Here is a 14,722-nt window from a genome sequence, read left to right as displayed (position 1 = left end):
CCCCGTCGCCGCCACTATCTCCCCCCAACCCCACCCAATGGGTGCCCTGCTCTGCACTCCGGGAGGGATTCCCCCCCCCGCGCCCCACTGCCGCCGCCCTCCCCTCCTTCCCAGGCCAGCTGGGCGAGGCAGCGGCGGCCAGAGCGCACGGGGCGCGCAGCCCGCTCCTGCCCAGCGCAAGGTGAAGCCTGCCTCTCCCCCAACCTTGCAGGAGCAGCCTGGGCGGCCGGCCACCGCCTCTCCCCGCCGCCTCTGATCCCTCCCCGCTGGACAGAGAGAGAGAGAGAGAGGAGGGGAGGCCGGGGGAGGGGGGCGCCGCTTCCCGCTCACCTGCTGGCTCCTCCCGCCTGGGGTGCGCTGGAGCCCAGCGGGAGTGCGGTGCCTCTGCCTGGCTGGGCGCGGGGATGCGGAGGAACCACTCAGCCGATGGACGGGGGGGTGGGGAGGCGGGGAGCCACACTCAAGGGGCCAAAGAGCCACTTGTGGCTCAGGAGCCGCAGTTTGCCAACCACTGTCCTAGTGAAAGGTATTAAAAGACAGGAATTCCTTACAGCCTGTTTGAGGTGATGCCATCAAGGATAAAGAAGAAGGAGGAGGAGGAGAAGGAGAAGGAGGAGGAGGAGAAGAAGAAGAGTTGGTTTTTATATGCCAACTTTCTCTACCACTTAAGGGCGACTCAAACCGACTTACAATCACCTTTCCTTCCCCTCCCCACAACAGACACCCTGTGAGGTGGGTGGGGCTGAGAGAGTGTGACTGGCCCAAGGTCACCCAGCTGGCTTCATGTGTAGGAGTGGGGAATCAAACCTGGTTCTCCAGATCAGAATCCACTGCTCCAAACCACCGATCTTCACACCACGCTGGCTCTCTATGTGTACTGTCAAGCTGGTAGAGGGTGTTGTTTGTAATTGGATCAGCAGTTGTCAAGCAATTTACCAGGATATCATGGCAAGTATGTCTAGCTGGTTCCCTACCCCAACCCCAAAAATATACCTGAAAGTATGCTCTACATCATACCATGAAAATTATAATACATGAGATCTTGAACCAGTTCCTACTCCTCAAGCCATTAAGAAGTCTTATCGCTGCAATAGGCACCAAGCCTCACAATTTATGCACTGTCACCCTAGCCTTTCCAAAGATCGGCGCCATGGTAATAGCTGCGCTATAATTGAGACTTCACTTTTGGATGGTCACAGCAGAGAATATATGAGAATGTCATGGATACTGTGTGTTCATTATTCATTAATGTCTATTCTAGCTGCAGCTCTTGCTACAATCACAATGGATTTCTAATGAGGAAAGAGTTTTGTAATTACCCAACTGTAGAATCCTCCCTTGAGGGGAAAAAGGGCTATTTATAAGATCACTTAATTAGCTTCCCTTCAAAATGCTTGAAGCATTCTGTTGCTCAGTCGTCTGTCAAAATGGATAAAAAGTTATAAAAGGGTAACCCCCCCCACCTCCATGTCAGAATAAGGTTCAAAATATGGAGTACTACTTCTTATCTATGTATCTGATCATGAAAAAAATACTTCAACATAATTCACTTGCCAAAACAGATTTAACATGTAATGTTCTCCCAGTGCCATGTATTGAAAGTTGAAATGAGAATCAACCCATTTACTAGGATTCAAAAATTTCATTTTCGTATGTTTTATGTATATCATAATATATACTATACACTTAACTTTGAGTTAAGAGAACTTGAACACATTCCTTTATACGAAATTCAAGAGCATGAGGGAAATCATTTTGAAAATAATTTTATGTTAGAGCCAAGACAAAGAACAAATTGCTTTATCACGTTTTGTGGGAGAAAACTGTTGAGCGATAACAAAATGCAACCCACCCCACACACACACACCAAAAAACAAACAACCGTGCTACCTTTGATGAATTAGTAATTACAGGTTAGCATGGATTTCTATTTGTAAATTTTAGATAATTACTTAAGAAAAAAAGATGAATGACATTCTGAAGGAATAAAGTGGCAGTATATCTTGCCTAGTTATTTAGTGTCACCATATATATACAACTGATGTAGAGATGACTGAACAAACAGGCAGCCATATGCTAAACTATATTTAATAGCACCTTTACTCTAGTAAAATAAAATAAAACCTACTTTAACATGCCAATTCTTCTCTGGCCAATGTAAACTTTAAGAACTCGCATCCATCCACATGCAAAACTAGAACTAAACCACTCAAAAGCACTCTCCTCTGAAGACTATACTCTCGGGGTATTAAAACTGCTACTGGAAGTAGCAAGTTGTCTACAGTCCTGGCCCCTAAATAAAGGTTATACATGAAGTAAATAAATCTCAAAGGTCCTGAGTCCCTCGATCATTACACACTGTTGAAGATTCTGCTCCATCTATGCTATGCTGTACTTACTTATTCTGTAGTATGCAAAGGTCATTATCAGTAGTTCAAGAAACAGCACACTGTGTACTGCATGGTGCCTTTGAGTTCATGTACATAACATTTATATGTATGATCATGAACACCCCCCACCCCCCACAAAAAATAGAACTTCTACAAACATAGGAGAGGCAGCTAGCAACCCACACTGACGTTTTAATTTCACTAAGGAACCACCAAAAAAGAGGGACAATAACTTTTGAGAGACAAGTAACAAAAACATGGATTACAGTTGCCAACCTTCAGGTGAGGCCTGGAGATCTCCTGGAATTGAAACTGATCTGCAGAGGACAGAGATCAGTTCCCCTGGAAAAAATAACTACTTTGGAGGCTGGACTCTATGTCATTATACCCCACTGATCCCATCCTCAAGCTTGGCCCTCCCCAGGTCCTCTCCAGGAATTTCCCAAATCAGAGCTGGCAACCATAGCATGGATTGTCCTGCTAAATAAGGACAGCCAGAGTATGGAAAAGATCAGCCAACACTTCTTCAAATTGATCTTCTCAAAAAAGTAGGTTTATCTATTTCCACAGGCCTTTGGCGAAGGCCTATATCTGTTCTCTTATTTGTTGCTTTAAAATGTTTTAAATTTATATGCCGTTTTAATAACAATGCTGCCTTATTGATATAGCTTTAAATTACTGAAAACAGAAAGAGAGGCAGGATATCATAAACATTTTAAATAAATGCACTTGAAGGAAAGGGTATGTAAACAGACTCAAGTACAAATCAATGGATCATACTTAGGCAAAAGAACAAGTTTTTAAAAGTCTGTTCAAGAGAGTAACTCTCTAGTATCACTCAGGCCTCTTCTTAATCAAACCCCTCAACATTCATATGAAGTAGTCTTGGGTCTGGGGCTTGTGCAATAAGCAAAGGTGTCCATTTGCAATTTTAGTGAAGAGGAAACAAATCTGATTTTTTTTAAATAATGGGATCATTCTTCAAAATAATAAGATTTTTAGAGTGCAAATAAGGCCAGGTGCTTGTGTTGCAGGGCTTCAGATTATACAAGTGGAGAAAGAATCAAGGTTATGACCACGGCCCTCTGCAGAGCTGAAATGAGGGAAGGGGAGCTAGAGAAAGGGGGAAGAGTTGGTGGAACTGAAAGCACATGGTTTTCCAAGGAGGTGTAACCAGTAATGTGTAGGGGAGCTCCAAAACACTGTGACAATGCCAGATAATTCAAGGGCAAACAATGAACAATAACACACACACACACACACACACACACACAAGCAGAAGATCCATGAGGACACGCAGGGGACATCTGTTTCCTACACTATTTCCTCTTTCCTTCCCTGACAGCTCCCATAAAATCTACCCGGTTTCTGCTTTCTTGCTTCCCTCTTTCCCACCTACCCACCTACCCCCTCCAAAGTCTTCAACCTTAGTAAATGGCTTATTGTGATGGCAGTACCCAGTCAGAGAAAGAAGGAGAAGGAGGAGGAGGAGAAGCAGAAAAAGAAGAACCTTCACTGGGCAGGCCTAGGATTGCTGCATACTTTCTGAGTGTTTGCAACACCAGTTTCCCCACAGTTGTATTTTCAAGGTTGTTTTTCATTCCTTTAAAAAATTGTATTAGATTCTGATCACAGATGTCCTGCATAACATACCATTTTCCCCACAGAGAATAAGAATATACTTGTAAATTAAGATCATTTATACTGGGTGACCTGGCTCTTTCTTTATCTTTCGATCCAACTGAGTTTCTTTTAAAAAAAAACCTATAATTTCTTGGACTTTTATCAGTTAAATAAGAATTGGAAATACATATATCTATATAAACCAGTTCCCTCATTCCATCACTGTCTGGTATGATGAAGGTCAGAACACTGTGTGAGCACTGCAGAGAGGAATAAGATCGATTCTTAATAGCTGCAGAAACAAGGAGCAGATTTAGACCCACCAATCACTTCATTCTTTGCTGGTGAACTCACAGTTCAGCAATTCTTTGGATGACAATCAATCAATTATTTATTTTATTCAGTCAGTAGATGTGAATGCTACCTTCTATATAGAGTCCCCATTAGGGTTGCCAAATGCCAGGTAGTAGCAGGAGATCTGCTAATTCAACTGATCTTCAGCCGATAGAGATCAGATCACCTGGAGAAAAATGGCCGCTTTGGCAATTGAACTCTATGGCATTGAAGTCCCTCCCCTCCCCAAACCCTGCCTTCTTCAGGCTCCGCCCCCCAAATATCCCGCCGGTTGCGAAGAGGGACCTGGCAACCCTAGTCCCCATGGTGGCTCACAACAACTTCAAAAACATGTATATACACAAAATGCAATAAACATATTCTGTAGTTGGGCTAAAACTAATAAAGTGCATTTCAACAGAGATAAATGTAAAGTTCTGCATTTAGGTAGGAAAAATCAAATGCATAGTTATAGGCTGTGGGAGACTTGTCTTAGCAGTACTGTGTGCGAAAAGGATCTTGGGGTCTTGGTAGACCGAACACATGAGTCAGCAGTGTGATGTGGTAGCTAAAAAGACAAATGCGATCTTGGGCTGTATCAACAGAAGTATAGCGTCCAGATCACGCGAAGTGATGGTATCGCTTTACTCTGCTCTGGTTAGACCTCAGCTAGAGTACTGTGTTCAGTTTTGGGCACCGCAATTTGAGAAGGATGTAGCAGCTAAGAGCTCCAGCTAGTACCTGGAGGTTGGCAACCTTATGCTGGTGCCATGTGCCTGACTGCCTCCTTGTCGTGCTGCTGATGCAGGGCGGGCTGACAAGGAAAGGTGGTGTCATCATCACCCTCCCTGAGGACAGCTGGCTGGGCAGCCGGATCTCACTCGATCTCAGACACACTGCAGCCAGCCTCGCCTTGGTGCCCATGTGCAGGCACGTGCAGGCTCAGCAGTCACCGCCGGGCGAGCAGCTACATCTCATTCGCAGAGAGTTGCACTGCAGCCAGCCTCGCTTTGGCGCCCCTCCTCTCCTCGCACCCAGGGCATGCGCTCCTACCAGCCCCCCTCCCAATTCCCTGGCTCAAAGAATTCTGGAGTATCAATCAACATAGTTCTGCTTTTAACATTTTCTTCTCTAGTTGATGCTGTTAAATCAAACAATCTTGGCCACATCTTGGTTCTTCAAATTGTTCAGTATCAGCATTTTAAGAAGAGAAGGCTATCCATCCAAATATTTTATGATGGCTTGAAGTTGTAGCTTAAACTATGAGATTCACCATCTGTGCTGCCAACAGAAATCTAACATCTGCAGGAATAAAACTGCACGTGCACGTTAAAAAATGGAGTAATTGCCTATGCATGCAAATGGCTATTTCTGCCTGAATAGCGTGCAGTATGAGGATAGAAATAAACAATTAACCAGGCCCTCAATTTATGAAAGGTTAAGCTAAACTAGAGCAGCACTGGCCTCCCTTTTAAAATTCTGCTTAAGGCCGCTCTATTGTAACTCCCATTTGCACCAACTGCAAGCGAAATGCACAAGAAGCAGCAGCCAAAGCTGAAATAGAGGTACAGTAGAGCCAGCGTGGTATACTGGTTAAGAGCGGTGGATTCTGATCTGGAGAACTGGGTTTGATTCCCCACTCCTCCACATGAGCGGAGGACACTAATCTGGCGCACTGGGTTGGTTTCCCCACTCCTACACATAAGACCAGCTGGGTGACCTTCGGCTAGTCACAGCTCTCTTAGAGCTCTCTCAGCCCCACCTACCTCACAGGGTCTCTGTTGTGGGGAAGGTGATAGTAAGCTGGTTTGGTTCTCCCTTAAGTGGTAGAGAATGTCCGCCTATAAAAACCAATTCTTCTTCTACTACATTGGGATGTGCATCCCCACTGGGATCTAAATATTCACACAGAGCTTACTGAAATTTCTGGATGTGTCATTTGATGCCATGAGGATGCACCTGGAGACACAACTTTTATGCTTAACTACTTGCTTACCGCTACAGTTGCATTGAGGCCATTGGGGTAGCCCCAAATGTGCCTTTCCGTAAACAGAAAGCACGGCTGCTCACACAAGGGGATCTATGATTTTCATGAATTTTCGCTCAGCTTCCCCATCCCACACTGCAGCCAACCCTTTTGGGGTAGTGAGAGGGGCTACAGAAGATAAATAGGGGCTGGAGGTATTTGTTCTCCCACTGACAATCCACTGGTGGTTTTTATTAACCCCATTCATTTTCCCTCATTTATTGCCTATCCTTCCACCTCAATGTGGAACTACATTCTTTTAAAAGCATGTAGCTGGCTGGGCCAGTGTTTTGAAGGAATGGCAGTACAATGATGTGAATGAGGTGTAATGGTTGGGATACCTGGGTTCAAATTCCTACTCAGCTTTATGCTTACTGGGTGATCTCAGGCCTGTTACGCTTCTGTTTGTTTGCAAAGGCAAAATGGAAGTAAGGAGAACAGCATACTCTGTGCTTTAAGCTACTTGGAGGAAGGACAAGATAAAAATGAGAGATCGATAGATATATGAATGGCATAAGGAAGAAGTCCTTGTTAAACCTTTTCCCCGTCTGCCATTCTCATTGAAACTAGCCATACTCATAGGGTTGCCAACCTCCAGGTACTAGCTGGAGATCTCCTGCTATTACAACTGATCTCCAGCTGATAGAGATCAGTTCCCCTGGAGAAAATAGCTGCTTCAGCAATTAGACTCTATGGCATTGAAGTTCCTCTCCTCCCCAAAGCCCACCCTCCTCAGGCCCCGCCCCAAAATCTCCAGGTATTTCCCAACCTGGAGCTGGCAACCCTACATACTCAAGCTGCTTTTACCTCCTACTGGAGAAAGTGTAAAGCAGTGGTTCCCAACCTTTTTTTGACCAGGGACCACTAGGACTTTTTTGTTCGGTGCAGGGACCCCAAGGTTCAAAATAAAAATTCAGAGAATTTGAAAATAAACTTTAATCATAACTGTTAGTTAAACATTAAACTTAGAATAATATTTGAATATATATTTTTATAATAGATAACTTTTAATTGAAAATATTAATTTATTATGGGTTTATAACTTTGTTTTGAGGACCTTAATTTAGTTCTCGCGGACCCCTGGGGGTCCACGGACCCCTGGTTGGGAACCAGTGGTGTAAAGGGTTCATATGTTTCTTACATATAGATAGCACACACTCATATTCCCCCAGTGGGCGTAAATTTAAAAAAGCTTGGTGAGAGGCAATTTCTAGCAAGAAAATGGCGTTAATAGTCAAGGATTGCAAAGCTCCTTCTCCTCCACACCACTCTCCCCCTACAAACTGCAATCCCAGTATTCTGCAATACAAAAACATTCTAAAATAAAATGACGTAAGTACATAGATGTTCCAACTTCAGCCTCTTATTTTACATGAACCAGTTTCCATCTTTGGGCAAACTCTGCTTCAAACATGTCTGACTGGGTTGGATCCAGGCAGCTTTTCCATGCATCCTCACCCAATTTCTCCCTACTACAGCCCCCATGCTATATGGCTTTTGTCCCTGTGGGCCCCATGGTTCCCAGCACTGCCTTTATGGCTGGTCAAAGGGACCCCTCCTCTGTTTTTCACAGAGGAAAAGCTAGTTGGATCCAAACCCTTCTAATGTTCTTTCATTTCATTTCCTTTAAATAATGTTATTTAACTATCTTCAATTTTTATCTCCTGACACAATTTCTCCCAGCGGTATACATTTAAATGGCTTGTAATTTTCTCTCCTTCTGTTATTGCTATTCTAACTGAATCACTTATAAAAAATTTATATACTGCTGTCTTCCATACTATACCAATTTCCTTGGAAACATATTTGGGATAAAAGAGCTGGGACCCTTCAAAGCACACAAACACCATGGACATTCTATTAAGCTATGGCTTATATGAAATGTGATTCACACAAAAGAAAAATGCCTTGGGATAATTCTAAATCAGATACAACCCATTCATAAAGAACTTTTCCAATACACAACAACGGTGGCGAGAACTTTGTTTGCGATGCATTGGAAAACCAAAAAAATACCGGAAGTATCACAGTGGATTACAAAAATGCACGAATTTGCAACTATGGCAAATTTAACAAATTTGCTTCGAAGAAAGCCGATCGATGATTACAAGAAGAGATGGCAATTGTTTTTTAATAGATATGTATGATAAAATCTGTTTATGAAATGAAAGATTGTGTCAGATTTAAACAAGCCCTGAAAAGTTACATAACATAGAATGAGTGACTGTATGTATGCTATTGTGATGGGCTCTATAAGTTGAAGTTTGAATACACAATAGTTCAAGTAAAGATTTTAAGTAAAGTGAGTTGAATAATGATGATGCCTAGAACAGAAATGAAGCAATATGACTTAAGAATTCATATTCATATTCTGTACTTTTATAAGTATACCTGGGGGTATTAATGGGAAAGCGGATTATCATGGGCACAGACGTGGAATGAAATGATATTTTTCCCCATTTGTATTTCCCTTCCTTTTCTTTTCTGTACCCGTTAAAAATGAAATTAAATAAAAAAATGCCATGTTCTAGATTTTAGCTACTAGCAATTAAATACAAGTAATAAAATAGTATTACTTGGTACATTCTCAAAAACACTAAATAAGATGTCTGACTTGGAACTACTTCTGGCTTGTTCAAAAATACTAGGACTGTAGTCCTTATGACAAGTGGGAACTCTCATGACAAGAGGTGACTCAGCAAGCCATCCATTGATATAGGAGGTTATACACCATTGAAAGGAACATATGTTCCAAGAATTAATATCATAGAATTGCCGTATTGAAGAAGCTGCTGCGAAATGGGAGAACTTACCGGAGGCCCATTATATTGGCAACTATGAACTTTGCACTTTTTACTATTTAATTGAACATAGGAAAGTATTGGAATATTGCACTTTGTAACTTTGGAATGCTTTGTTGTTCCTTGGAAATATATTCACTTGGCATTATTATGCTTGTGTAGTATCTTATTGCCATAGTGCTTTTGTGATTGTATAACTACATTTGGAGCACTCAATTGTCGTTTGATTGCTAAACCTCCAGGTACTAGCTACAGATCCCCTTCTATTACAACTGATCTCTAGCCGATAGAGATCAGTTCACCTGGAGAAAATGGGCACTTTGGCAATTGGACTCTATGGCATTGAAGTCCCTCCCCAAACCCTGCCCTCCTCAGGCTCCACCCCAAAAAACCTCCCGCCGGTGGTGAAGAGGGACCTGGCAACCCTAACTGTTAACGTTCTATATAGTTATTTATCTGCATAATTCTAATTCCCTTGGAACTATCTTCATATATTTCCAGACTCGGTGAGGATGACAGTGAGAAGTTCACAACATTGCACCTCATTTCTACGAATTAAAAAACAGCAACACTTCCGTTTACATGAGCAAGAATATGATTTTACATAAGTTGTCTTCACTTATATGAGAAGGCTTTTAGTACGAGCCAGCCTCTACCATCTCACTGGAGCTAACTTTGAGACATCAAAAAACAGAATGGCCATGGCATGGAACACAGAGACACAATTTACAGCCAACATTACAGAACAACATTTCAACAGTCACGTTGTGCTACTTTATACTCCCCGGTGAGTGTAATTGAAAACACTTGGTTAAGCATGATTATAAGTTAAGCCTACCAAAAATATAATCAAGAAACACCCACCCACCATTAAAGAAAAAGATAATAAAATTGTAAATCCATATAAGAGTGCAGAACCCCAGCTAAGGCACTGAAGCTATCTATCAGCCACGAACTTCCATTCACAGATGCTCCTTTATTGATTGAATTGAGACAAGCTCATTTCCTGGCTTTAACAAGCATCCCTGTTGAGGGCAATAAAGACAGCCATGAAAAGGAAACTAAAACCATCTCTGCAATGCTTAAATAAGAAGATTTTAAAAGTGGCCAAGACAACTGTCTTGCTATTATTTTAATACATTTTTTTTTCATTTGGACTTTTCATTTAATAGAGATAGTGGTGTTTTCTGCTGATTGATGCCTATGTTGTCCTCTGTGTTTGTTTGTTTTTTGTTTGTTTGCTTGGATTATTTTAAGTGTTGGATTTTATGATCTGACAAGTGGGGGACCCACAAGGACTCATAAAAAAGGTAAAAGTCCCCTGTGCAAGCACAGGGTCATTCCTGACCCGTGGGGTGACGTCACAACACGAAGTTTACTAGGCAGACTTTGTTTTTTGGGGTCTTTTGCCAGTGCCTTCTCCAGTCATCTTCCCTTTACCCCCCAGCAAGCTGGGTACTCGTTTTACTGACCTCGGAAGGACTGAAGGCTGAGTCAACCTTGAGCTGGCTACCTAAAACCAACTTCCGCCGGGATCGAACTCAGGTCGTGAGCAGAGCTTGGACTGCAGTAACTGCAGCTTACCACTCTGCGCCTCGGGGCTCCTGACAAGGACTCATAGGGGAGGAGTTATTATATTATTCCATGCCCTGCTGGTTCCTCTGGTCCTGCTGTGATAAGCTACCCCAAGCCTTCCCACCCATGCCAAAAACCTCTACCAACCCGAGGGGCTTGCAGAAGAAATCATTCACAGCATGCTTCCCACTTCAAGTCAAGCCCTGCGGTCACCTAGCTGGCCATTGCAGGGTGGGGGGAATGCTTGGCACACTAAGCTTTCAGGTAGTGTTTTCCATTCCAAGCATCCCGCCCACAGTCACTCCTGACCAGGTGACCGGTGATCCAAATACGGAGCAGAAAGTGTGACCGATGCACCTTCTGCTACAAGCCACCTCAACTCAGGTGATTGTTGAGCTGATGTGATGCAGTGTTGTGAGATTTCACTTTGTATTTTTTTAGTAATCATACTTCTTCTCTAGTACAAGCAGCAAATCAAAAGTGAACTGATAATCAATGACACATACACCTTTTGCACCTTAATTAGTTGTCAAAAGAGGTACTCTAGGAAACCATGCAGTCCAATCCTGAAAATGTTTCCTAACAAGTACATCCCACAGCATTCAGTGGTTTTTACCTAGCGCAGAGTGGTAAGCTGCAGTACTGCAGTCAAAAGCTCTGCTCACAACCTGAGTTCGATCCCAACAGAAGTTGGTTTCAGGTAGACGGCTCAAGGTTGACTCAGCCTTCCATCTGTCCGAGGACGGTAAAAAAGCTTGCTGGGGGTAAAGTGTATATGACTGGGAAAGGCACTGGCAAACCACCCTGTAAACAAAGTCTGCCTAGTAAACGTCGGGATGTGACGTCACCCCATGGGTCAGGAATGACCCGGTGCTTGCACAGGGGACTACCTTTACCTAACTATGCTAAGGATTACAGTTTTAGGTATTCAAAGACACATTTTATACCCTCAAACAACCTACCCACCGAAACTACCTGCTGGAAAAACAACTACACAACATTTGAGATGCCAACTCTGTATCTCTCTAGTACATTTTATCCCACCCTTCCTCCAAGGAGTTTAGAGTAATGTACAACTTCTTCCCCATTTTATCCTCACAAGAACTCTGTGGGCTAGGTGAGTCTGAGAGAAACTGGCCCACCATCACCTAGTGAGCTTCATGGCACATTTGAACCTAAATCTTCTAGTTCAGGGGTGTCAAGAATATGACCTGGGGACCAGATCTGGCCCCTGAGGCAGCCGAGGCAGCCAATCTCTCCACTCTCAATCTGGGCTGACGAGGCATGGCCCGGCCTGACCCAACCAAGTGACATTTATGTCATATCCGGCCCTCGTAACAAATGAATTTGACACCCCTGTTCAAGATCTTAGTCCAGCACCATAACCACGGCATCACACTATGTGTAGCAGCTTACCAGGGGTTTGACAGACCTTTTACTACTTGCCTGGGATTTGAAAAAAAAGAGGGGGGGCATCGTCAAGCAATTGCTTGATGTGAGCCAGCGTGGTATAGTGGTTAAGAGTGGTAGTTTGGAGCAGTGGACTCTGATCTGGAGGACTGGGTTTGATTCCCCACTCCTCCACATGAGCGGCAGAGGCTAATCTGGTGAACTGGATTTGTTTCCCCACTCCTGCACATTAAGCCAGCTGGGTGACCTTGGGCGAGTCACAGCTCTCTCATCCCCACTTACCTCACAGGGTGCCTGTTGTGGGGAGGGGAAGGGAAGGTGCTTGTAAGCCGGTTTGAGTCTCCCTTAAGTGGTAGAGAAAGTCGGCATATAAAAACCAACTCTTCTTCTTCAACAGTATATGACTGTTGTGCTGTATGCCGTTTGGCTGGTTAGAAGCTATGCAGACCTGACCTTTGGAAAGCCTCAAGACAAATTCCAAGGGTTTGCCAAGACAGCTTTTTGGCTTTCAGCATTCAGAAGGTTAACACCTTTTTTTTTTTAATGCTTTTATTCATTTTTAAAAGGGGTACAGAAACAAGAAAAAAAGGGGGAAAGGCAAATAGGGAAGATATTACACTTCATCATGCAAATCTATACTACTCATTACTGAGTTTTTGTCCTGAAATGTTGTCTGTCTATACAGTATATACACACACATAAAAGAACATGTTTGGTCTGTCTCATAGTAAAAATCGCAGGTTCTCCCTGCTCTGGCTTGGGTGGAATCCCCTGTCCTTGTGGTTTGGGGTTGGCCTAGACCAGTTCTATGCAAGCAGCTGACAGGGACAACGGTCCACCAATCTCTCTTCAAACTTACGCTTCAAAGTTTACGCTGACAGAGCCCTTTGGGAAGCAGCATCTTGAACAGCATCTTTCCATTTCCAAGAAATGTGTGTATTTATTCCGTTACTTTAATTGCCTCTTGAATGTGGAGTTGTTTTTAGGATTACCCTGGAAGCTGTTTTCAAGGAGAGTCTTCTCTCTTCTACGTCATTGTACATCAGTGGGCTTAGAAGCATTTTACTCTGTTTGGATTGCCTTGTTAGGCACCTCTGAAAGAATTACTGAAATTCATTGCGAACGGTCCACTTCTAAAATAATGATATAGATATTGGCAGGAAAACATAACTTAGGATAACAAGAACTGATTACCTGAATCTTGCACTTCTTATTGATTTGAACCTTCTCTGGGTATTACCAGGAACTATTATGAAAAACAGTATTCAGGATTTAACCTTTACTAATAACGGGATCATACATTTCCTCATTTTTATTCAAATTAAGCCTTTTACATTATTTGGATTTAAAACAGGATTTAAATGTATAGCTTGCTTACCATTTGTTTCCGGTTCTCTACCAGATGGATACCAATAATCCCTAGGAAGGATCCAAAGCCAAGCTATGCCAAACAACAAACCAAGAAAAAATAGGTCAAATTGGTTAATTAATACAAGATGCAATTAATGTTAGTTATACAAAAAATACAGTAAGCAAGGTGCCATAGCTTATTAGTTGAGAACCTCCTTTGCATATGAAATAGGTTAGATCCAGACTAAATTGGCAATTTTGACCTATTCCCGTTCCTGCTACAGACCTCTCCATCTCATTCCTCATGGTTCTTGTCCCACCAGAGCAGCAGTTTTTGCAAATAAGTGGGCTGTAGTTGGAGGCAGGAAAGTTCCATTCCACTAATGAAAATTTTAGCCTGGCTCTAGCCCACTATTCCCAGTTTGCAGTGAACTTTAGCAAGTCAAAAAAATTGCTTTCATTGAAAACTAAAGGGAGTTGCCTAACACAAGCCCTTTTCAACATCCCACTGTGCATGCATACACTCATGCTATCTGCAGGTACAATTGACTCTGTGAATGACTGTACATATGTTCTTTCTGATTTTGAACACATGGATCAGTGCCATGATATATCTAGACTGGCACATCTAAATTAAAGAGACAGTTGTCTAAACTGTAGTACATGTGTTCAACCTTAAATCATACATAAATAGTAATTTTCAGACTCTTAGTTCCCAACAGGGAAACTAAGTAACAAACAACAGTGTTACTTACATCATCATCGTCATAAAATGATGTTTACTGTGTTTCTTTGGCTGGTCAGGAAGCATTTAAATAACCCCTGCCACAAGCTTTCTGTTACTGGTTAGTGAGAAGCAAAAGTAAGAAACAGACACAATTGCAGCAATTCCATAGACAGGACAAATTGTGACCCTGCATACTGGGATACTGTCTGGGAACTAGCAATGTCACGCTATGCAGAGTTATACCCTTCTAAGCGCACTGACTTCAACTGTCTTAAGGGAGCTGTAACTCTGCGTAGGATGGAATTGTGGGTCACTTATTCCTCTTGGGCTCCATAAAGCAGCCAACCTTTCTGCAGAAGGAGAGAGAACAAGGCTCCTTCCATCAGTCTGCTTGGCTCTCCCTCTTAGACTCCATCACACAGAAGGGCAGGGAGAGATAACAATGGCCTTTCCAATGGGCAGTAGCTGGAGCAGCCCTTATATGCTT

The 14,722-nt window shown here is 42.8% G+C and overlaps 1 protein-coding gene across 1 annotated transcript in view; it reads right to left on the bottom strand.

Moving 5' to 3' along the window:
- TMEM255B (transmembrane protein 255B) overlaps positions 1-14,722 on the bottom strand; it is a 54,596-nt gene that overhangs the window by 25,944 nt on the left and 13,930 nt on the right. The window contains exon 3 of the mRNA XM_056861944.1: positions 13,537-13,599. Within this exon, the coding sequence (XP_056717922.1) occupies positions 13,537-13,599 (63 nt within the window). The remainder of the gene's footprint in view (positions 1-13,536; positions 13,600-14,722) is intronic.

Source organism: Euleptes europaea, chromosome 16, assembly GCF_029931775.1.
Source record: "Euleptes europaea isolate rEulEur1 chromosome 16, rEulEur1.hap1, whole genome shotgun sequence".
NCBI lineage: Eukaryota > Metazoa > Chordata > Lepidosauria > Squamata > Sphaerodactylidae > Euleptes > Euleptes europaea.
This window is presented reverse-complemented; position numbering and strand designations above follow the sequence as displayed.